Source organism: Carassius auratus, chromosome 10, assembly GCF_003368295.1.
Source record: "Carassius auratus strain Wakin chromosome 10, ASM336829v1, whole genome shotgun sequence".
NCBI lineage: Eukaryota > Metazoa > Chordata > Actinopteri > Cypriniformes > Cyprinidae > Carassius > Carassius auratus.
In genome coordinates this window covers 4517689-4540556 of record NC_039252.1, presented here as the reverse complement: position 1 = coordinate 4540556, position 22868 = coordinate 4517689, and the positions used below count along the sequence as shown (strand labels likewise).

At 38.3% G+C, this 22868-nt stretch overlaps 1 protein-coding gene across 5 annotated transcripts; it reads right to left on the bottom strand.

The window, feature by feature from the left end:
• Window positions 1-1229: 1229 nt before the first annotated feature.
• Window positions 1230-21450, bottom strand: LOC113109592 (very low-density lipoprotein receptor-like). Of its 5 annotated transcripts, XM_026273259.1 has the most exons (21): window positions 21096-21450; window positions 15549-15668; window positions 14116-14154; window positions 13730-13852; window positions 12650-12772; window positions 11355-11726; window positions 11015-11137; window positions 10601-10723; window positions 7200-7319; window positions 6941-7066; window positions 6503-6674; window positions 6096-6314; window positions 5833-5951; window positions 4942-5081; window positions 4677-4818; window positions 4379-4528; window positions 4080-4142; window positions 3594-3635; window positions 3221-3301; window positions 2416-2585; window positions 1230-2095 (listed from the first exon to the last, which is right to left on the bottom strand). In XM_026273259.1, exons 1-21 carry the CDS (start codon window positions 21160-21162, stop codon window positions 2060-2062), a joined length of 2670 nt encoding a protein of 889 aa, XP_026129044.1. In that variant the 5' UTR covers window positions 21163-21450; the 3' UTR covers window positions 1230-2059. The 5 variants fall into 5 exon arrangements, with proteins under 5 accessions (XP_026129044.1, XP_026129046.1, XP_026129045.1 ...); XM_026273261.1 differs by lacking the exon at window positions 3594-3635 and having other exon boundaries at window positions 21096-21449; XM_026273260.1 differs by lacking the exon at window positions 14116-14154 and having other exon boundaries at window positions 21096-21446.
• Between the last annotated feature and the right edge of the window lie 1418 nt (window positions 21451-22868).

Genomic DNA, 22868 nt, shown 5'->3' with positions numbered 1-22868 from the left:
TTTTTTTTTTGCTGGAAAAAATGCAGCATATGTGCTATGCTGTAAGATCTTAATATGCACTTTTATGATACTAACCCCACCAAACACAACAATTGCCAAAAGTAATTTTTTTTATGAAGCTACATTTCACTTAAACCATCAAAACACAAGGAAAAAAACAATGACCAACATAACCAAACGCTTTTAATTGAAAGTAGCTCAAACGGGTCGCTAAATGTTGATAGAAAAAGTCTCAAAAGGGGTGCAGACGTCACTAAATCTAGTGGAAAAATTACTAAATTGGCAAAGCTAGCATTAACTACAGTTATAATATTTAATTGGTTGTCTCTTGTTTTTGCATGTGTTCATAATTTCTTTGCGTGTCATCATGGCCAAATATTATGACTCACAATATGGCATGTTTCATTGTGTTATCACAAAAAAAAAAACAATTGAATTTAAGCAACTATGTAGTATGCTTAATTTTTTTTTTATTAAGGTTGAAGAAGTAAAATTTCCAAGGCCAGTCATCAGTTTTGGCCACTACTATATGACAGTTCATTGACTTTCCAACTGACCATCAAACCACGCTGCAAAAACAAGTCACTTTTATGAGGATTGTGGACTTTACAGGAGTTGTTGATAGAACTCGTGTTCACATTATTTAAAAAATAAAACGAAGAGACCTACCAACAGAAAATGATTTTAAAGCATAGGTACTAATTTGTTGTAATTTTGCACAATGCAGAGCATTTTTAAAGCTGCAATCTGTAATTTTTCCTCTTTGTTGCAGTCTGTTTGAAACATACAATTTCATTTATTTGCAGAATTGTCATCTTTTTGTTGGTTGTACTGGCAAGGCTCCTCAGCATGAATTAATCTGATGTTTTGAGTTGATGTGTGGCTTTCAGTCATCGCACCGTTCTGGATATTCACTGTACTTCGAAATCACAGATTCTATGTCTTAGGAAGTATGACCCAAATAAAAATTTTCTACTGGAAAATGTCATCCGAACAAGTAATACGTCTGCCACTTTTGTTCTGACCAACTGAGGGGGAAAAAAGCATTACAATACATTGCGCTGCCAATGGCGATTAAATCTAACAATCGCTTAGCTCATGTGTTCTCTCCCAAAAATGGATTTTGGATCATAAAAAAAAAAAAAAAAAAGAATTGCGTGGCCATTTTGGGTTGACATCATTGTAGCCCTTCCCACAAATTCTAAAAGTCTTCATGTAAACAAAAAAAATAAACTTTTAAACTTCAATTTTATTTCACATTTGCAAATGTTTCCTTTTCACAATACAGAGCATCATGTCCCCCAGCACACTGCTATAAAAAGGTCACAGGAACAGCACACAAACATACAAAATAGTTTTAACAAACTTCATTTTTTAAATACATTATCCTTTACCCTGGTACAGTGCCCAACCATAGCAAAATTGTCTCAGTCAAATGTATACAATCTTATTTACAGAGGAACATTTGATCAAAGTGCTTGAGGAATCCTGATTATGTTTTCCAGAGAGGGATACATGTACACAATGTTTTACAAATGTTGTAACAGCACTTTTCCCTATAGAGTTTTTCAAACCCAGAAAGACACGCAAAGCTTTATAATAATGCATCTCTGGGAAACAAAGTCCATTAGTAAAACAGGAAGAAAGAAACTTACTCTTTAAAGATATGGTCATCTAAAATATGCATTTTCATTTAAATATTTCAGGCATCCACATGCTCTAGTGGCCATCTAATCGGTCTTCTGGGTCTCCAACTATGCCGTCATTCTTAATTAAGGCTGTTGAATCATTTTGGGGCTGTTAATGGTATACGTGAAGGTAAAAACCCAGACCCTCAGAATTGCTTGGTGCTTTTGGAGCGCACTCAGCATGAGCAGTGTGCACATACTTTCTCGTATCACAAATGACATCCTCTTATTGGAGAGAAAAAAAAACGAACAAAAACAAACTTGGAAATGCACTTCAGAAGGCAGCTGGTTGTGAAACCCGCTGAAACGGCAGCAGTTGCCATTGGTGCCAAGTGGCTAGTAAATAAACCAGAGCATTGTGGGAGCTTGGGTTATGACAAGTCGTCTTCTGTGTTAACCATCGAAATCTGCAGAAAGACAAGAAGATTAGGGGAAAGAAGGTCCAGATGTACTACAGCCCGTTAGAAAAACTAAGCATTTAGCAAATTGAAATTGGAGTCTGGCATAAAATACAAATACTTTTGTAAATACCATTTTCTAAAACCAAATAAACGCAGAACTAATTTCCACTCTTTGCTTTCAGCATTACAGAACAGCAGAGAGAATAGCTCAAAATAAATGCTTCCTTTAAAAAAATTAAATCATATTTCTAATGTAGACAAGGTGATAAATGGTTTCATTCATCTGAAACCACAGATAATGACTATGCTGAATATGCACTACTCACAGCAGGGTACGTGTGGCCTACAGAAGCGCCGTGTCTGCTGATATTGATATTGAGGTCTTCCTCTGTGGTCTTCAGATATACTGGATTATCGAAGTTCATGCTCTTCTTATTTTTGATCTGCCAGTTGCGCCACATTAAGTAACCACCCGCTGCAGCCATGGCCAATAACACTGAGGGCAAAGAACAATGAGCTGAATAACTCTAGAACAACTGGACTGTAGGGACAGTGAAAATGTTCCAGCAAATATGAAAAAAGTGACTCCAAAAATGTCCTGATAAATGCATTTTTCTTTCTTGTCTGACATGCCCGAACATCCCGCTTCCATATTTTTAATAGCTAAATGGCTGTTATCACATCACAGCCAAGAAACTTGTTTAGGGGGATACTTTCATTCTACCTAGAATTTGATTGGACAAAAACATGTGTAGTACACAATCTGCTAAACATTAGTCAGTAACATTACACTGACATATAGATGAAAAAGCTTAAAAATTCGATTTCATTAGTTCTCTAAAGCCCATTTCACACTGCCATTCCGGCAAATACACGGGTAAAGTTTTCCGGCAATTGTTTCCGGGTCACTAGATTTTGCACTTTCACACTGCCAGTGATTAACCGGGATATGTGCGTGATTTCACACACAACCCGTAAAGATCCCGTAACGACACGTGACATCAGCGTGTGACGTGTAATGTACGAGTCGAAAACGTTAGGCACGTTATTACTTTCACTGAAGCAAGCGAACAATCTCGGCGTCAGCGCGGAAAGTGATTACTTGTATTACAGAGTAGAAAATGTACTTACACACAGGTAGAATAGCCCAGGCAGCAGCAGATCCTTTGGCTGATGAATTTACTTCATGTATAGAGGTGCTTATGTTTCCTTCTAATAAAAAAAGAAAGATGTTGAAATCTAATCTAAAAGACCAAAACAAACTACAAGCGAGATACAATTTGAGAAATGGTGTAAATGAAGTTTGGATTTGAGGGTGTACACAGACAAGCAGCAGCAAAAGGATGAAATGGAACTTAAATAAATAGACAAACACTTTCACAGCCACTATTTCCAGTCTTGTTATTTGTAATGGGAAGGGTTTTCTATTCTAAATGCAGTGTTAAGAGACTACAGTTATGGTTTTAATTTAGATTAAAAGTATATGGGAGGCAACTAGCCTTACCAGCCCAAACTGGTTCAGAGGAAACCTTCGGCATTGCAGATGCTTTAAAACAAAATTAGTTTAAGAGTATAAACACTGGAGGCTCCTTTTTCCATTTTCCACATTAACATGTTCCATTGTCATTTTCTTTAAAATGCATGCTACATATAATCCAACGATATTCCAATAATATTGACCTAAAAGTTACCTAAAGTAGAAATGAAGCATCAGATCTTAGTTGCAACCAGAAATCAAGAAATTTACAAATAGTTATCCCGGCTAATATGAGCACATTATGGGATATTTAAGTTCCCAAAACCTCATGGTACTGATTTTATTAGCAGATCAGTAATCGCACCCCTCAGCTTACCTCAATGCAAGCTTGAAGGAAATGTTAATGTGCCACTTCCACAGACTTCAACTGTGAAGCCATCTATTATGGCGGCAAGCAAATCAAAGGCATTGATCTCCATGCACATGCAGTTAATATCCTAATAACTGCTTTACCTTTAGGGTGACTGGGGTGAGGGGTCACCCTCCCTACATCTCGGGGGACGGCAGTAGGTGCCTCTGTCATAAGAGAGCAATACAAAGCCATAGCAATAAAATGGCTAATTCTTAGGTTTAAGGTCATTTGTGCAACTCGTTTTTAGCGCAGCAGTCAGAATACCGGCCAAAGATGTCCAAAAATGATGGATCACGAATGACAACGAAAATGATTGGTGCACACACATACACAAAATGAACAATGCAAATGAAAGCCTGATCAGCAATAACTAATTGTTTTGTAAGTGATAGTTACGTGCCTGGTCTGCAGTGCAAGCCATCTGAGCCGAGGGTTTGACCTTGAGGACAAACGCAGGTGAATTTAGGGGAATGTTTGTTAACTTGTGGAGCTGGCAGGCACATGAAGGAACAGCCTCCATTCTCCAACTTCTCATTACACCAGTTGGTCCCTGGTTTGAGAAAACAACAGTTTCTGGTAAACCTTCAAGATCAAATCAGAGCTTTAAGATTTTAAGTTAAGTTTCTGTTCCTTCTACACAGGCTTTTGAGTCCCAGAATCATGTTGTTGCTACGGTTCAAAATAAATTCAGGACACACCGGACAGCTGAATTAGCTCATGGTACACAATGATGTCTTGGGGTTCATTGAGGTTGCTGGCCAGCAGAGTTACTTCAGATCCTGTGTACTTGTTTGCACCATAGATTGCCTCATTCTCACCGTCTGTCCAGAACACTCGATCCTGAAATGGGGTACAGAGAAAATCTTTGTTCAAACAGATCACCAAATGCTACCGTAAAGCATAATTTGACACTACTATGGATCCACTGTTGATTGGCAGTTGTAACTGATCTAGTTGGTGTACCTCAAAAACAGTAAGGGCAAAAGGGTGGGCCAGGTAGTCTGGTGACTGCAGAACCTTCCGGCGGTTGTCTCCATTCAAGTCTACGCTACAAAGCATGTGCAGCTTCGAATCCACCCAGTAGAGTCGGCCCTTGATCAGATCTACAAGACAAGAGAAATAGTGAGAAATGGTAATTCTTGATTCTGGCTGGTTGATAGTTGGTCACACAATGCCAAAGTCAACAGATCCCACCCCTTAATATTCCTGGAGGACTACCGTCCTTAAGAGTTTAGCGTTAACCCCAATTAAAAACACCCAAACCAGCTGAGCAAAGCCTCCAAAATTACCTAAATACTAATACTAAACCCTCTCCTTTAGAACATTCTTTCCATTTTTTCACTGGTCGTATCATCTACAAAGCAGAAGTTGTCCAAACGTCCAAACCAAAGTGCACATGCTTCCATAAACCCATAGATTATTAACTCCACCTCTGAAAGTCCTGCAGAGTTCAGTTTCAAAACAGCGTGTACTACAAACATGTGAGTTGAAGCAGGATTGGAACTAAATACTCCAGGATTATGGATCTTCAGTAGCAGATTCTGACACATCCTAACCCAAAGTATGAGCAATAGCAATTGACTTCGCAAATACTACTAACTTGCGGAATAGCAGGAGGATACCCTTACTGCAGGGGTAGCCAACCCTGCCCTTGGAGGTTTACCATCCAGCAAAGTTTAACTTCAACCCTTTTCAAATACACTAGTATTCAAGATGATTAAATAACCGGTAGGTCCGTTCACTGAAACTGAAATGAGCAGAAAGGTAGCCCCTCCAGGAGCAGGGTTGGCTACTCCTGCCTTACTGGTTCATGTAAACTAAAGTTACTGAAACATCATGCTAAACATTACGCACCGAGAGTGATTCCATTGGGCCACTGAATGTCGGTCTCTACCAGGACCTGTCTGTCAATCCCATTCATACCAGACTTCTCAATCTTAGCTGGTTCGCCCCAGTCTGACCAATACAGGAACCTGTAATTGAAGGACAAGGATGCAATCATCTGAACTTTAGATTACCTCAAACCAAAGGACTGCTTTCAAAAAGTTTTAACTGAGCACATCTGACAATTAGGAAATGTTTAGAAAGCAGTGAAAATGTTTCGATAATCAAATTACCCTGATAGAGGATCTACAGCAATAGAGGCTGGTTCTTTCAGGCCGCTGTTAAAGAGTACCTTCCTCTTGGTCCCATTGAAGTTGGCCACTGCTATACTCTTACTGCCCAGGTCTGACCAATAGATGTTTTTGTAAATCCAGTCCACTGCAATCCCAACAGGCATCTGAATGTTGTCAATCACTTTCATATGACTTGCCTCCTGCTTATCCAATACTGTGCTGTGGGGCGGAAAGGAAAGCACCAAATCACCAGGCAAATATGGGTCAAGTCATCCAAGTGGTTGGAAATACATCAACATTACTAACATTTATGCACAAATTCCTAGTCCTACAGTAGTTCTCATACAATGTTGCTCTAGTTTAAAGTTGCTACCTTCAAGCCAACTCAATAGGGACCCAATGCTTACCTAAAAATCGCCTTCTGCCCCATGTCAGCCCAGAATATCGTCTGCTGAACGAAGTCCGCATCTACAGCTACTGTGTTCCGCAGCTGCTCCACAATCTGAGTATATTCACGCCGCTCCAGTCCTAGTTTACGGATGTCTCTTCGATTGGTAAAAATAAGACAGGGCTCTTTACCTAGAAATGCAGAAAGAGGGTACCATAAATGCCAGAGATCAAAGTTACTGGGACTCTTTGGTCTGTTGTGAACATGAGTGTACTGTAGCATCACTGATTCTGCATGTTTGAATTACTGAAAATAAACTGCACTGTTACCACAGGTGTGATAACATTTTCAATGGTTTTCTTACTTGTTTAGATGGGAAAACAATTCCAATTTGTAAAAAATAAGCCTAGCTAAAACAGGGCTGAAGTCCAAGTGAATTTCACCTTGACTAGCCTACCTACAGCCTTGCATACTCCAGTCGTGGGGTCCATCTGGTAGCCATTGTGACATTCACATTTGTATCCGCCTTTGAGATTTATACATATTTGACTGCATATACCAGGGTTGAGGCACTCATTGACATCTGTGGGGAAACAATCATAGCCTTAGCTCCTGTTGAAGAACATTCAACAAAGATCCATTATCAGGACCCAAGATAATCAATACTGAAGTCATTTTTCTGACTACATTTGAACAGCACATGTGGGCATTCATACCACCGCAGGTCTTGCGATCGATGAGCTGGAGTCCTAGTGTGCAGTCACACTTGTAGCCAATCGTCAGGTCAAGGCAGAGGTGCGAACAGCCTCCATTATTGATTAGGCATTCGTTCATATCTAAAAAAAAATGATGATAGCTGCATTACACACTTGGAATCTCAATGTGGCATAGTCACAGGAGATGCATGGATAGTACATGCTCAGATTTACATGGATCAATAATTTAGAGAGGCTCCATATGATCAATGCCCCGCAGGGTGATACTCGATGTCCTTGGATCTTGCTTGAAAACATGGAGCATACTACTTCGTATTGACTCCATGCTGGACAAATGTGCCACAATACTCATTAGCCGTGTTTCCACTATCGAGCTAGGACCGGGCGTGCTAGTGCGTGCCAGGGCCAGTCGCGTTTCCACTGTCACTTCCGGGGCTTGATCGTGCCTCGCCGGGGCTTCCTCGGGGCCAACGGCCAGGTTTTTTCGGCCCGACGAAATCCTTGGGCCAAAGCGGGCCAGCTGGGGCTAGAGGAGGGGTTACGAACAAAGGCGGAGTTTCTCCGTGTCTGGAGAGCGTCAGCGCGGATCATTTCAGAAAGAAAACAACTTTAACACCAGCATTAAAGACTTTTTAAAATCAGTTGAGCTCAAAACTCACTCTTAGTCAGCAGCGAGTGTTTGAAATAACTTGATCCGATGTGGATTACAATCACTAAACAAGGCAGAAATATTTATAAGCGATGTAAAAGACTATGCACGATAAACATTAACATTAGCCTACCATGGTAAATATGACCGCTTGGAGAAATCAGACGTCAGCATCTTATTCTCTATCACAATTGTGTATTTATTAAGTAACATTTTATCTGTCGTCTTGTTTCGTGAGTTTAGCTCCACGTTATATCATCAAAATATAATAATGATTTTTGTTTGGGAGCTTTTATAAAAATAGAGAGTCTGCGCTGTGGATCATTTCAGAAAGATAGCCGCTATAACGCCAGCATTAAACGCTTTATTTAAATAAGTTGAGCTCAAAACTCACTTTCAGTCAGCAGCGAGTGTTTGAAATAACTTGATCCAATGTGGATTATAATCACCATACAGGGCAGAAATATTTATAAGCGATGTAAAAGACTATGCACGCTGGGCATTAACATTAAACATGGAAAATATGACCGCTTGAAGAAATCAGACGTCAGCTTCTTATTCTCTATCACAATCGTGTATTTACTAACTTATATTATCTATCACAAGCCTCGTCTCGAGAGTTTAGTTCATGTTGCCTATTATAAAAATATAATAATGTTTTTGTTCGGGATCCTTTATAAAAATAAAGATATCATTCATTCTTAATGTGACGTATAGGCCACTGTGACTACAAATAAACAGAAACAGACTCTACTGAATAAGCAGGCTATTTTCATAAGCGTTAAAAATAAATAAATAAAATATAAAGTGTATTTATGTGTGATTAATTTTGAGTCTTGATAAATAAAATCATTATGATCAATGTATCACTTATTCTATAGTTAAAACATCCATGCTTTTGAATTTGAATAACAAAGCATGCAAACAAACGGCCGCTTTTATCATGTTCGTTTTGTGATCGCGCATGTTCCAGTGACTTATTTCTTAGTTTTCTGATAACTTCTCTTTGTTAGTGAAATTATGAGGTTGCATGACGTTGTTCTGAGAGGCGTGTAAAGGGCGTGTTTTAGTGACGTGAAGCGGCGCTTCAAGCTCCACTGTGGAAACCCTGCGCTACTCTGGCCTCGGTGCTACTGGCCCGAGGCTATGAGCCCCGCCCGGCCCGCTTTAAGCCCTGGCACGCACTGGCCCGACAGTGGAAATGCGGCTATTGTGTTTTATGGCTTGGGTGACTGATTTTTTTGAGCCCATGACAACTTGATCTTAGCCTCGGACAAGTGTATTTCAAGCCTAGAGGCTAACAGAAACTGAAGCATTGTCAAAAATGGAGTTAGAAACCACATTTGTGCAGAGTGTAACCACCAGCTGGCCGTCAGACCGCTGATGCTGCACACCATGAAGGGACTAATTACCGTTAAGTAAACCTAGTAGTTTACAAGCCCAACTTTGGACCAATAAATGCAACCCTGACATATTGCAAGACAATATCACCGAAGGGTCTCACTGAATAAGACACAACAGCAGATGTTCTGGGTTGCATTTCTGTTAGGAACTTAGTTGGTTGGCAATGGGAAATTGCATTGCAACCAAGTTACTAACTTAGTTAGCAACTATGGTTTTGGGAAATGCACTCATGATCGGTTCTGCTTCAGAAGTCTTTTCAAACTTGATTTACAAAAATAAGTGACTCAGACAGCAAGTCTGCAACCAAACATGATGCATAGAAATATCCTGATAACTAAATTCTAGACTTCCATTGTATGGGACATTCCTCAAAATATAATTTGTTTTCTTTTTCCACAGAGAAAAGTCATATTAGTTTGGAATGACAATGAAAATAAACTTCTAATTTCTTGGTGAACTATCAATTTAACCCCAGAGAATACAACACTTTTTCCACTCGATTCACATTGTGGTCTATTACAAGGGTCTTTTAAAGAAGACTCAAGTGTGAAAACATCCTAAATGTGTCGAGAAACCATTCTCAAGAGCTAAAATGACCCTGCAACAGATGCGTTAACAGTGGGGAGGAATTCCTGTACAACATCTCACTTGTCCAATGGTCCGTTCACACCCCTAACATCTGGAACCGTTTAAGCAGCATTTAAGTCAAAACAGACCGCTTGAAACCATTTACTCAAACTTCCAGACTCAACAACCCTGTCTAACAGACTACTGTTACTGCGTGAACTAATTATACAGCAGGTTGATGCACTTATGATGCTTTAGTCAGCGTTTAAGTAAATCACAGCACTACACACAAATTAAACTCTTTCAAGAAAACTGTTCTTAGACACAAGTCTCAAGACTATCTCATTGACCTACATTTACAATGCTTGCGGAGGACATTTTACTGAATTGTGTTTGTTTTGTATACTGAACTGTTTATTTGCATGGTGAACCATGACTGGTTTTTCCCTTTCTGTATCCATTTAATCAACTTTAAACAGCCTTTATATTACACGGACAACTAAAAATAACTGATGGTGCAATTTAGTTATGCAGTTAAAAACCTAAGCTTTTTTTCTTTTTTCATTATTTTCTTAAGTCATTATTGTTAGACTTTATAATTAGCCAAATCTGACATTAGGGGAAGTTGGGAATTATATGTCAAATAACAGTGAAACTCTAAAAACAGTAATTATGTTATTCTTTTAGGTGACTGATGGACCTTTTTAGACTTTTTTTATTTATTTATATAGAAGACATGTCAGAATGCGTAATGAAAAGAACAGAAAACACTTGTACTTACTGCACTCTTTAATGGGTTCATCACTCCAGTCAGCACAGTCACGGACCTTATTACACACTTTACTCATCTCAATACACTCTCCACTCCGACACTTGAACTGGTCAGGACCTTTACACTGAGTTTCTGAGACAGGAGACAAGGAGAGTCATTTCAAAACCTATGATGTGTGCCAGTAAAAGAAAACATGTAAAATTGGTATATATTTGGTGCAGCGTTTGCTTCACGTTTTAAATTCTAAAATATTATTAAATTGCATTACATTATATAGCACTGTTTACTTTCCCATTTAGCCTACATCATAATCTTGCATGTTACTGACCTCTTAATAGTACTATTAAAATCTTTCTTGGATTTTAAGGATATTTGTTACTTTTCCCAGGCAGTGTAATTGTTTTTCCAGTTTAACAGACTCACGGTTTTTGCAGTTGACTTCATCCGTGCCGTCAGCACAATCTCTGAATCCGTTGCACTGTCGGGTGCCATGGATACAGCTGCCGTCATCACACTTGAACTGGTCGGGTCTGCAGGTACGGGCAGCTGGAAATGACATGGACAAACAGAGACCACTTAGTTAGCAAAAAACCAGAGACCAAAACACGCAGAAAACACAGGTGCCGTTTCCATGACACAATATAATCCAGACATGTATAACAAAAAACAACAACAACAAAAAAAAACACTAATATATGCAGAAAACAAAAGGTTCATTTATGGCTATATGACAAAAAACATTTTAATAAATAAAAACACTTACAGCAGTTTTTCTCGTCGCTGCCGTCCTTGCAGTCTGGATCCCCGTCACAGCGCCACTTCCTGTGTATGCATTCCCCAGAGCCACACTGCATCTCGTTGGGCGAACACTTAGCCGGCGGTGTGGGGTTGCGTCCGCAACGCTCTGGCGACTCGTCTGATTGGTCCTGGCAGTCCACATCATCATCGCACAGCCAGCTCCTAGGAATGCAGGTATTATTCCCGCACGGGACTTCACTCGGGCCGCAGGAGGCAGGAGCACAGTCCTGTTCGTCGCTGCCGTCCCCGCAGTCGTCCTCACCATTACAGAGGAAATTACGAGAAACACAGCGGCCACTGGCACAGGTGAACTCCAGAGGAGAGCATGTAATGTTCCCTAAATAAGACGACACAGGAAAACATCTTAAGTGACCTTCAACAAACGCTTCAGGATTTCAGAATAATAATGTGGACAAACTATTGCTTTTAGGAGGCCTCAATTAACCTTGACAACTGTCTACTTGTCTTATTATCTGAATCAGTGTTATTAACAAACTTAAATCAACTTGAAATTAAGATGAAATGAATTCGATGAAAAAGGTAACTTGAAAATCAGAAATGTTGCCTTTGCCACTAACTCATAAGTTTAAGTAAACCGAAATAAGGCTGAATAGAAACATGTAAAACTAAAATGATTAAAATGTCAACTTCAAGTAAAATAATTACAAATATTAATAAATATTTAAATATTGCACACAAAAAAATTACTATTTTAATTTCATGTATACTTTATGTACATTTCATTTCTTTGATAAAACACTTCCCAAAAGTGGTATTAGAACAAATAATATTTATTAGAATAAATAATGGTATTACAATGCATAAACAAAGAAACTTTATTCATATTTTTGCAGATTAATTGTAAGCATTATACATGAATAAATTAATTACTATCCATTTACATATTTAGTTGACATACTTTGTCTGGGAAGAATTACAAGGAATGTTGAAAATGACTAAAATCCCTCGCTTTTGAGATGTTTCTGTGTCTCAGCATATTTGAGCATAGTTTAAGCTACTCTACAAAGTGCATACAAGTACATTATTCTTTTGTTCAGAACAAAAACATGTATCTTATCGAATTCACCTATTCGAGCCTAATTCAAACGGAGTTAGATTTAAAAAAAATAATAAATGAAGATTTTCACTTTGGATCTCAGTGTCTCATTTCCAATTAAAATGCAAAGAACTGGGAGATGAGACGAGTGAAATGGGAACTCAGATTGATTAGAAGAGACGGTGTTGTGTCTAGTGACTCACCACAATTAACCTCGTCCTCTCCGTTGTCGCAGTCTTTCTCACCGTCACACTTCCAGAAGACTGGAATGCACTGCGTGGAGCCGATGCCACAGCTGAACTCGTTCACTCGGCAGGTCCTCGTGTCTGAAACAAAAAAACAGTCAGGACCACACGGCTTCATTCACCATAATCATCAGATTTCACAACTCTACAAACAAATTCATTTGGATCTTGAATTTTCACATGCCATATATGGTGAAATAATCCAGGCTCAGTATAAACAAACATTGTTTTACGGCATGAAACATGGGTGTAAACCTTCACATAGAAACAACCTTTGACTGCTGTGAACAATTAGCTTGAAACATTCACCTCTTTGGCTACACTCCAAAGACGCTGACGGCTCATAAACACAATGGGAAACGTAACCTCAAAGGAGAAACGCTGCTATAGGTCTGTTGCGTAATCCATGAAACCTTTGATATTTTACACTTCAAGTTCAAACGGAACATATCCTCAACATAAACGACCAAATCCAAAGCGGATCCGGTGTCTAGATGGAAATATTGAGCTAAGAGCAAAAGATCACTTGTGCGTTTATAGCCACCCGTGTGCAAATGCTCACCAACACACACACATTGTTGGGCCCTTTCCATTTTCTGCTGACTAACTTTCCAACAGCTGCTCAAACCAAGACTTGATATAGAGAGCTGACATGCATAGCTGCACGTACACCGATACTTCTGTATAGAATGTACAGCCACTGTACTTTAATAAACCAACAGGCCCGGTTTATTATAAGTGCATCAAACCATTAATCGCTAATCTTAAATTTTCAGCAAAAAAACGAGGACATGCAAAAGATGAAGACATCCGTGTGCTTTTGTGATGTCATGAAGAACTAACACTCAAGGGTGGATCTAAATATAACCCTCATTTGAGCTAAAAGACTCTCGCTCAAGTTAAAAACAAACGGGTAATTGTATGGGCAAGCCTTGAAGGTGACTTGGGATTTACGAACCGCGCAGAGTTCATGCAGCGAACACAAAACCATGGTACCACTGAATAAATATGCTGTGTTAAAGATGAAATGGGACTCACGGCACATTTCGATGCTCTCGTCTGAGCCGTCCTCACAGTCTGGTTCCCCGTCGCACTGCCATCTCTTGGGAATGCACTGGCCACTGCGGCAGACGTAGTCCACCTCGGCACAGGTCTTCCTCACTGAAACAGACATGTTAGAAAACCTGTGCTTCACTAGATATTAGCTAGGCTTAAGAGGAATGAAACACAAACAATGCATAAGAACGTCTGCTCAAGAGTACTTGAAATGCTTGCTAATGAGCATTTTTACTTATTTCAGCACAGGATATTGATTTAAAAGAAAACACTTCAATCCTAGAGAGGCGCTTTAAGACGGGGGCTCTCTGAATCCTACAGATTCCTCCCGTCTCAGACACATTCACAGTCTCTTCATGTCCACTCACAGCACAAGTGCATACTCGGAGCAGGAGGCCTCCTGTGGACTGAATGGCAATAAGAGAAAGAGACCGAGCAGTGCAAACGGACAGGCCGACAATCTCAACACCAGCCACTGCTGGACCTGCACTGGAGGCAAAGCACGCTCTTTGTTTTGGGCTTAATGTAAATGCATGTTCCAATAGTATTTGATCTTTACATATCTTCCAAGTTAAAGGTTTGTAGTTCAATATTTAACCATACAGCCAACAAGAAACATATGCATAAAACCTTTCAATTTGCTGCTCAAGAAAAACTTATTACCAGTACACGTGATCCTTCAGATCATTTTTACTGCTTAATATTTTTATGGAAACTGATACATTAGCTTTCAAAAGCTTAGAGAGAGAGAGAGAGAAACAGAGATAGGAAATGTCTGCATTTTGCTGCATAAGCAGATAAAAAACAGTTTAACAATAATTAAGCACCAAAAATAATTGCTTAAAAAAAATAAGCAGCATATTAGAATGATTTCTGAAGGATCATGTGATACTGAAGTTTGGAATAATGATGCTGAAAATTCAGCTTAACATAACGGGAATAAATTACATTTTAACATATTAACATAGAAAATGGTTATATTAAATTAGAATATTTCCTAATATTTCACTTTTTATTGTATGTTAAATGAGCATAAGAGTTAACATATTAAACTGTTAATATTTTGCTGGGTTATACATGTTGACACTGTACTAAAAACGCAAATGAAATCAAATATATTTACTGCGTTTTCAAGTCAAATAAGGTACAAACTGTAATTCCCATTCTCTTTCGTCATTTGAAACTGTACAGTGAATGAGAGACAAAAACAAGAATAGATTCACAGTCACCTCAAGAGAAGCAAAAGAAGCATTGCTGTTGGAAAAATAATGATCAACATACTAAATTAGTTCATATTTCAAAACGTTTTCGTGTTCTGTCATTTATTTTAATCTATAATTATAAGGAGGTTCTGGCTTCTCAGAGGAAACGCCCCTTAGTAAAAGGTGAAGAGGCCTAAATGGGAACACCAGGATCCAAAAAAAGATTTCAGCTCATTTTATCTGTGCCGGCCCCCATCTGTAACGTCTCTCGCATCAGTGACCCAGTTAGCACACAGATGAGCGTTATAGATCACATAGGTGGGGAAATCTTTACATAGAAAACCACTTGGTGTCCACGGTCCAGTCATACTATGAAGGAGTGGCAAGCAAGCAACTGTCCCTCATCAATATTTTAATTTAAGTCCAAACTGCAAGCCAATCTGTTTCTGCCTCCATTACGACAGATTAGCCAAGAGTTGCATCAGCTCTGGAGATCAGGACTAGTTTAAGGTGTGGCTGTTCTGACGAGCATCGAGACGCCCACACATCAGAACGGTGACGGATGTTGTGCCGCTGAGCTCTCATACACACTGACTCACCGCAGGACGTCTCGTCGCTCCCGTCCGAGCAGTCCAGGTCACCGTCGCACTGCCACACAGACGGGATGCACCGGCCGTTCCCACACTGGAACTGAGACTGCTCACATTCTGGCTGGGAACCTGTGAGGCAGGAAGAGCCAGTGGCTTGTTAAAGTACAAATCTTCCCCAATACTGAGTTTGTACAGAAAATGTTGTCCCAGACAGATGGTGATATTGGTTACATTTTCTGGGAGTTTGTCAAGTTTTTGTTAGTGTTTTGTAAACTGAGTGATCTACTAGGTGAATAAAACACTTACAGTGCTATCATAGACTACTGTCGCCACCCTTAATCCTGCATGAGGAAAAAAAGATACAATTTTGAACCGTTTCAGAGGTGTGTAGAGCTCCATTTTATATTAATGTGGAGAGAGTTCTCCATTCTGAAGCCAATGACTTGAGCTGGAAATATCATGAAACTGACTGGAGCAAATAAAATAAAAATTCATACTAACCTACCATTCACTTTTTGTGCTGCTCTGTTATTGATAAATGAAAATGAGTTATAAAAAAATTCTATAGAGAGAGAGAGATTTTTTTTATTAAATAAAATGTGAAATTTATCCAACCCACTTCCATCATTTAGCCTTTTACCAATAAAACTTACCTAAAAAGCTTGCGACCATTTTTATACATAACTGTACATATATAACTAATTCTGTGTATTGTGTACACTAGTATTCTCTACTCTTTTTCCATTCTATATACTTCATTTCTTAATTATAAATAAAAACAATCACCTTCTAACACTAGCGCTCTCTATTAGATTTCTATTATTTTTGCTTTATTATAAAAATTGACCCTCTGACACCAACGTCCTCTATTCTCTCTCTATTCTACTGGTTTTCTTTTTATTTATTATAAAAAAATGACTAACACTATTTTACTCTATTCTATTTACTTTTGTTTGTTATAAACATGACTAACACTAGTGTTCTCTGTTCTATTTCTATTCTATTTACTTTTTATTCATTATAAAAAAAATGACGCTCTAACACCAGGGTTCTCTATTATTTTCTATTTTACTTGTTTTATTTCTATGTATTATAAAAATGACTAACACTAGTGTTTTCTATTCTATTTAATTTTATTTTTATTCATTATAAAATGAGCCTCTAACACAATCACTATTCTTTTTTTTTATTCTATCTACTTTTATAAAAAAAATGATTAAAACTAGTGTACTCTATTCCATTTCTATTCTATTTACTTTTCATTCGTTATAAAAAGAACTAATACCAGTGTACTCTTTTACTATTCACTTTTTATTCATTATAAAAATGACCCTCTAACACCTGACCCTCCTTTTCTACTTGTTTTTTTTTTTTTTTTTTTATAAAAATGATTATCTCTAGCTTTCTCTATTCTATGTATATTCTATTTACTTTATGACCCTCTAACACTAGCATTCTCTATTCTATTTCTTTTCCATTTACTTTTTTTATTCATCATAAGACTTGACCCTCTAACTGGCGTTTCTCTATTCTATTTCTATTATCTACAGTACTTGTTTTATTTTTATTTATCAGGGGGAAAAATGTACTGTTCTAACACTAGTCTTCTATTATTTTTCTATAATCTACTTGTTTTCTTTTCGTTTCATTAAAAAAAATTTTCTGTTATCTACAGTACTTGTTTTCTTTTTATTTATCAGGAACAAATTTACTGCTCTAACACTAGCATTTTCTATTCTTCAATCCGGTCTATTCTTCTTACATATCGTTGCTCTTTTGTTGGTTTTGATTGCTTCTGTTTTCCTCATTTGTAAGTTGCTTTGGATAAAAGCATCTGCTAAATGACTAAATGTAAATAACAGACAAAGTAGTAGCAGTAGAATATATTTTAAAAAGTACAAACTTTTAAAGCCATGTCAGCATCTTCACAGCAAAAATGGTTCCCAAAATTCAAGAGTAACACGGTCTGAAAAACAGGCTGAAGATGGTCTGAAAACCAAGATTTTTGCAACTCTGTTCAGTGCTGCTTAGTGGTGCGTAATAATAAATAAGTCTCTGTAAGAAATAAGTTAACATGCCAACAAAAACCTTGACAAACAAAACATTTCGAAACGTCTCGGTTAAGATGACCTAACCGCTCATGCTTGTAAAATAATCTGACTAGAGAGTATCGACTAGTGATCCAAGCAGTTGTAGTTATATTGCCCTCCGTGGAGGATCTGACTACATGCCGTCAAAATGGTACAGTATGAACGGTATGGGTGCATTAACTACAAATTGGGTCTGGATCTGAAATGAGTCCTTTCAAATTTACACCAGCTTTCATACTGCCATTACTGGTCAATACACAACAAAAAACAAAACTACAACCTAACATGAACTGCATTTCTTCTGATCGAGGGCCAGTCCTTTAAAACAATGTGGTCACTTCATTCATGGGCACCCGCTTTCCCATTATCACAAGTCACATTAGCCAAAGACAGCCGCTCATGTCAAAACTGCCAGTCCAAGATCAGTGCCCAGCCGGGACAGGAACTTTATCAATGTGAATTAAACCTGTACCACGATCAACCTACTCAAAATCACAAAACAGAATGGCAGATGCATCTGAACTAGCTATGAGCTTTCAAATGTGCATCTTAGGGTTTCAGATCATGCACATAAAAGACAGCTGTTCTTGACCGTGACCGAGAATCTGGTCACAGCTGCATAACTTCAACAAATGTTTCAAAGGGTTGAATGCCACATTATCATGTGACCTCATCATTTTGCATAAGCAATTCAACAAGCAAAGTGTACATAACTATGCATTTTTATATATTTGTTGTTAATATTATATTTAACCAAAATGCATGCAGTACATTTTCTGAGGGCTTTTTTTCTGGACTAAACGAATATAAAAAGCATTTTTACCAGCTTATAGCTCTATAACTGGCATTTTTGACAGCAGTCTGCCGTTTGTACCAAAGGAACCAAAGCATCTGCCAAAAAAAAGAAATCCCTACTAATTCAACTGATGAGTGCATTGCGCAAACCATTTGGCATTTAAAAGTATTTTTTTATGTTTACAAAATGCTGCACCAACAACCTATAAACACTGCTTAAAGGAAACATCAGCTCTGAGATTGGCTTTTAAGATGCAACATCTCATCCTACCAGGAGAGACTGAGCTTTGCAGCTTGCCAAAGGCCCAGAAGTCTTCTTTTCATATGCGTGCAAGTAAAACATTTACCACAAGACTTCCAGAGCTCTGATTCATCAGAATATCTCATCTTTGCTTCATCACAGGCAGATGCTGAGAACGCAGAAGGGGCCTTAATCAAAAGCACCTTAAGACTCCAAAACCCCTCCTCACATCAGCACTACATACTCCCATGAGAAACCAACCATAGGAGGAAAATAAGAGGGATTGTGTCAAGATAAACCCATTTATCTTCCCCAATCACCTGAGCGCTACTAATTACTTCTAAACTGTGATTTAGCAAAGTTTTTAATGCATATACAGTACCTGCCGTCACAAGGTCAGTCCCACTGGAGAAACCTGAGGTACTTTGCTCAAGGGCACAATGGAGGAAGGTCATGGATTAGCTCTGCTGGGGCTTAAACCAACAACCTTTCAGTTACCAACCCACATCTTTAACCACTAAGCCACCCCAATCCTGTTGTACTTGCCGTTAAAGCCTAGAATATGAAAATTACAAAAACTTAAATTAGTCACCTGGATCGATGTGTAACATGCTTAAGCCCAAACTAAAAAAAACATAAAAAGCATGATTCATTAAAAGCAAGCACCATCAGTGTAAGCTGATTTCTAAACTAGGAATAGTGACGTGACATTCAGCCAAGTATGGTGACCCATACTCAGAATTTGTGCTCTGCATTTAACCCGTCCAAAGTGCACACAGAGCAGTGGGCAGCCATTTATGCTGCGGCACCCAGGGAGCAGTTTGAGGTTCGTTGCCTTGCTCAAGGGCACTTCAGTCATGGTATTGCCGGTCTGAGACTCAAACCCACAACCCTAGGGTTAGGAGTCAAACTCTCTAACCACTAGGCCAGCACGACATCTTCCATTCACTGCGGTGTGTGTGCACTTTGGATGGGTTAAATGCCGAGCACGAATTCTGAGTATGGGTCACCACACTTGGCTGAATGTCACGTCACTTTCAGAATCGTAAAAGACAAATCTTTTTACTGAATCAAAAAACAGTGTAGTGTGATTTCTCATTAGAAACAGATGTATTTTACAAGGTACCAATTTCACATACATTTGTATGGTGATTACCAATAAAAAAATATGATTTTTTTATTTTTTGAAAGAAATAAAGCATGACGGTTCACCCCTGTATATAAAGTGGGGAGTAGGTAGATCATACAAAAACAAAGGCTACAAATAAGATTCATACAAATAGGACCATTTGCCAAAAAAAAAAAATATTTTTGTCAATTAAAAACAATTTGGAAGTAGTTACTGCTTTAACTAGTCTTTAAGAACTATAAGATACTTGACTCCAAATGAACTCGAAAGAAAAGAAGTGAGAAATGGGTGATAGTTGCACATATGACAATAAGTACAATATGAGTTGTTGTAATCAGGGGAATATTTGAATGAATGTGTTTAATAGATTAATACAGCTAGAAACTATAGCCTAATGAATAGCATTTACATCTGTCCAGTTGAAGTCTGAAATGACCTCAAAGAATCTTTCAGATTAATCGTATTCTTTACGATTACAGTGGCTAATGTTTACATGGGATACTAATTAACGCACACACACAAACCCCTCCGACAGAACGCGTCGCATGTGAACGCCCCCTTACATCACGCTGTCTAGCTGCTTTTGAACGCAAGAACGCGTCCTCTCAACGCACTGTTTAAACGTTAGACTGTGTATTTCACGTATATAATATCAGATATAACATATCAACACTTAATAAGTAGAACACACCCTGAAGCTAATAAACAGGCCACGCGGACCGCCGCTAGATCACCGGCTGACGTACGCGTTTCACACGCGCTCCAACCGGAGCCACCGAATTACCGCAACCAAACACCCCTCGACTCTTCACCGAGCGAGATTCCGAACAAGCATTTGAAATTAAAACCAGAAAGGCTCTGGCTTACATGCATACATATGTGATGAAACATAAGCAGGCGTTGCGTTCGCGCAGATATGACCAGCAACGCTTTCGGAACGCACAGGATTACATCCGAAACAAAAAGGAGAAATCATGCAGTATCACTTAAACTGAAGCGTTCAGAAATAATGCCACCAATAATGTTAAACGTAGGGTGGATTCTAGAAGCCATTCGCAAGGGCCTATACATTTATACGAGTCAAACGCATTTCCCTCTGAAAGATCCATACAAAAAAATCTATATATCTGCAGATTTACGCAGGAATGAGATCAAGCAGGTCAGTTTATTACAAGGAATTTAAACTCCTCTGAGAACTAGATCGCAACAGTGTAACACAGAGGTTCTGAGAACGCGGCATTGTTCCAAATGATCTTCTTCCCATGGCAACCATTGTTACCATCCTCGTTCTGAACACTCACCGCGCGCGAATCCACACAGCTGAAGACAGACAGACAGAATGACGAGCCCCAGAGTAGACGTGACCATCTCGCGCTAGAGCTGGACGCCGTGCTGTGTGTGTGTCTGTGGCCTCGTCCCTGATAGTGTAGCACAGTCGATACGTGTCCGTGGGACAAACAGAAAGCAGCGTGATCCACGGGCTTTTATCTCCTGAAGGCAGTTCCCGGGTCAGTATCTGCACGCACGCGAGGCGCTCGTGGAGCCGCAGTCCATGTCCTAATTTACTTATTCGCGCCACTGCCGAACACAGCCGTGTTCTTTCTCCTTCAGCATGTCATTTACACAGTTAACCCTTTCTGTACCACACCTTGCGCTGAACCTGCTCTACACGCGTGGTGCAGTCTCTGCCTGTTTGAGGAAAATGAGGAATAAATACATCTGTAAATCTAAAATAGTCATCTTCCTCAGTTTGGTAAGTTTCAGTTAGTTTAAAGTTCATATAGAAGGATAATCCTATACCTTCAGTAGCATGCCATACTAAACTGTTTAAGAAGATCACTCACTTATTGAAGATAATGTAAGTTCTTAATTTGGTTAAGAGCAACAAAGCACAAAACAGAAAAGTAATTTCACTTGCTTTTGAATAATGACATTGCCAGATTTAATTAATTAATTAATTCACTTACTTTTTTCTTTTATATGTCTATTTCTGTAGTTCTGTATATATATATATATATATATATATATATATATATATATATATATATATATATATATATTATATATATATATATATATATATATTAACCATGCAGGCTTAATGGAAATCTATTAAAACAGCATAAATCTTCCAATATTTAGGTAAATATATTTAATGCATTTTTTAAATAATCTTTCTGCGTGATATTCCTGTTGCTTTGACACATTTTGACGGATCAGCTGAATTTTTGGATCAGTCCACTGGGTTGATTCTGAATTCCTTCAAGTCATAATAATTCTGCTTCATTTGACTCTGCTGGATATGGTCACTTTGATCAGAATAAAGACACGAGGGACGTTGTATCTGAGATCTGAGAAGAAGAGTAGTGATCAAAGATCAAGGTGGTTTTTCTTTCTGAAAATAGGATTACATGAATTGGAGAGCTTCTGTTCCCAGATCAGAACTTACACTGGAACCTTTCATGCATATTGATTCTTATTCAGAGCAGATCAATGTTCCCCGCAGAAGCCAGACAGATCCGTGTGCTAGCACTATATTTACCCTGTTCATTAATCATCAATCCTGACATCTTAAGAGTCTTCTCTTCTCATTTGTTCTGGCTACATCTTCACCTCCTCACATCTGATTAACACTTTTAAAAACATGTGAACTGGAGAACAAACCAGTCTGAAGTCACTGGGATATATTTGTAGCAAATGCCAAAAAAAAAAAAAAAACCTTGTATGGGTGAAAATGATAATTTTTTATTTTAAGCCAAAATCAGAGTATTAAGTAAAGATCATGTTGAAGATATTTTGGAAATATCCTACTGTAAATATATCTAAACTTAATATTTGATTAGTAATATGCATGGGTAAGAACTTCATTTGGACAACTTTAAAAGTGATTTCTCGATATCTTGTTATTTTGATAAGTCAATTTGTCCTTAAATTTTTTTTGTAATTTTGTAAAATATTATTAAAGTTAAATTAACTTTAATTTGTGTAAATATGTTTTAAAATGTAATTTATTTATGTTATCAAAGCTGAAATGTCAGCATCATAAATCCAGTCCTCAGTGTCACACGATCTTC

What these genes read in the sequence shown, in the direction of transcription:
- LOC113109592 (XM_026273259.1), bottom strand. Translation starts at nt 21,162, where the DNA reads ATGGTCACGTCTACTCTGGGGCTCGTCATTCTGTCTGTCTGTCTTCAG. An exon ending in TCCGAGTATGCACTTGTGCT is followed by an intron (nt 13,853 to 14,115) that starts GTGAGTGGACAT and finishes TGTCTGTTTCAG; the next exon opens with TGAGGAAGACCTGTGCCGAG. An exon ending in TAGGCCACACGTACCCTGCT is followed by an intron (nt 2,096 to 2,415) that starts GTGAGTAGTGCA and finishes GTCTTTCTGCAG; the next exon opens with ATTTCGATGGTTAACACAGA.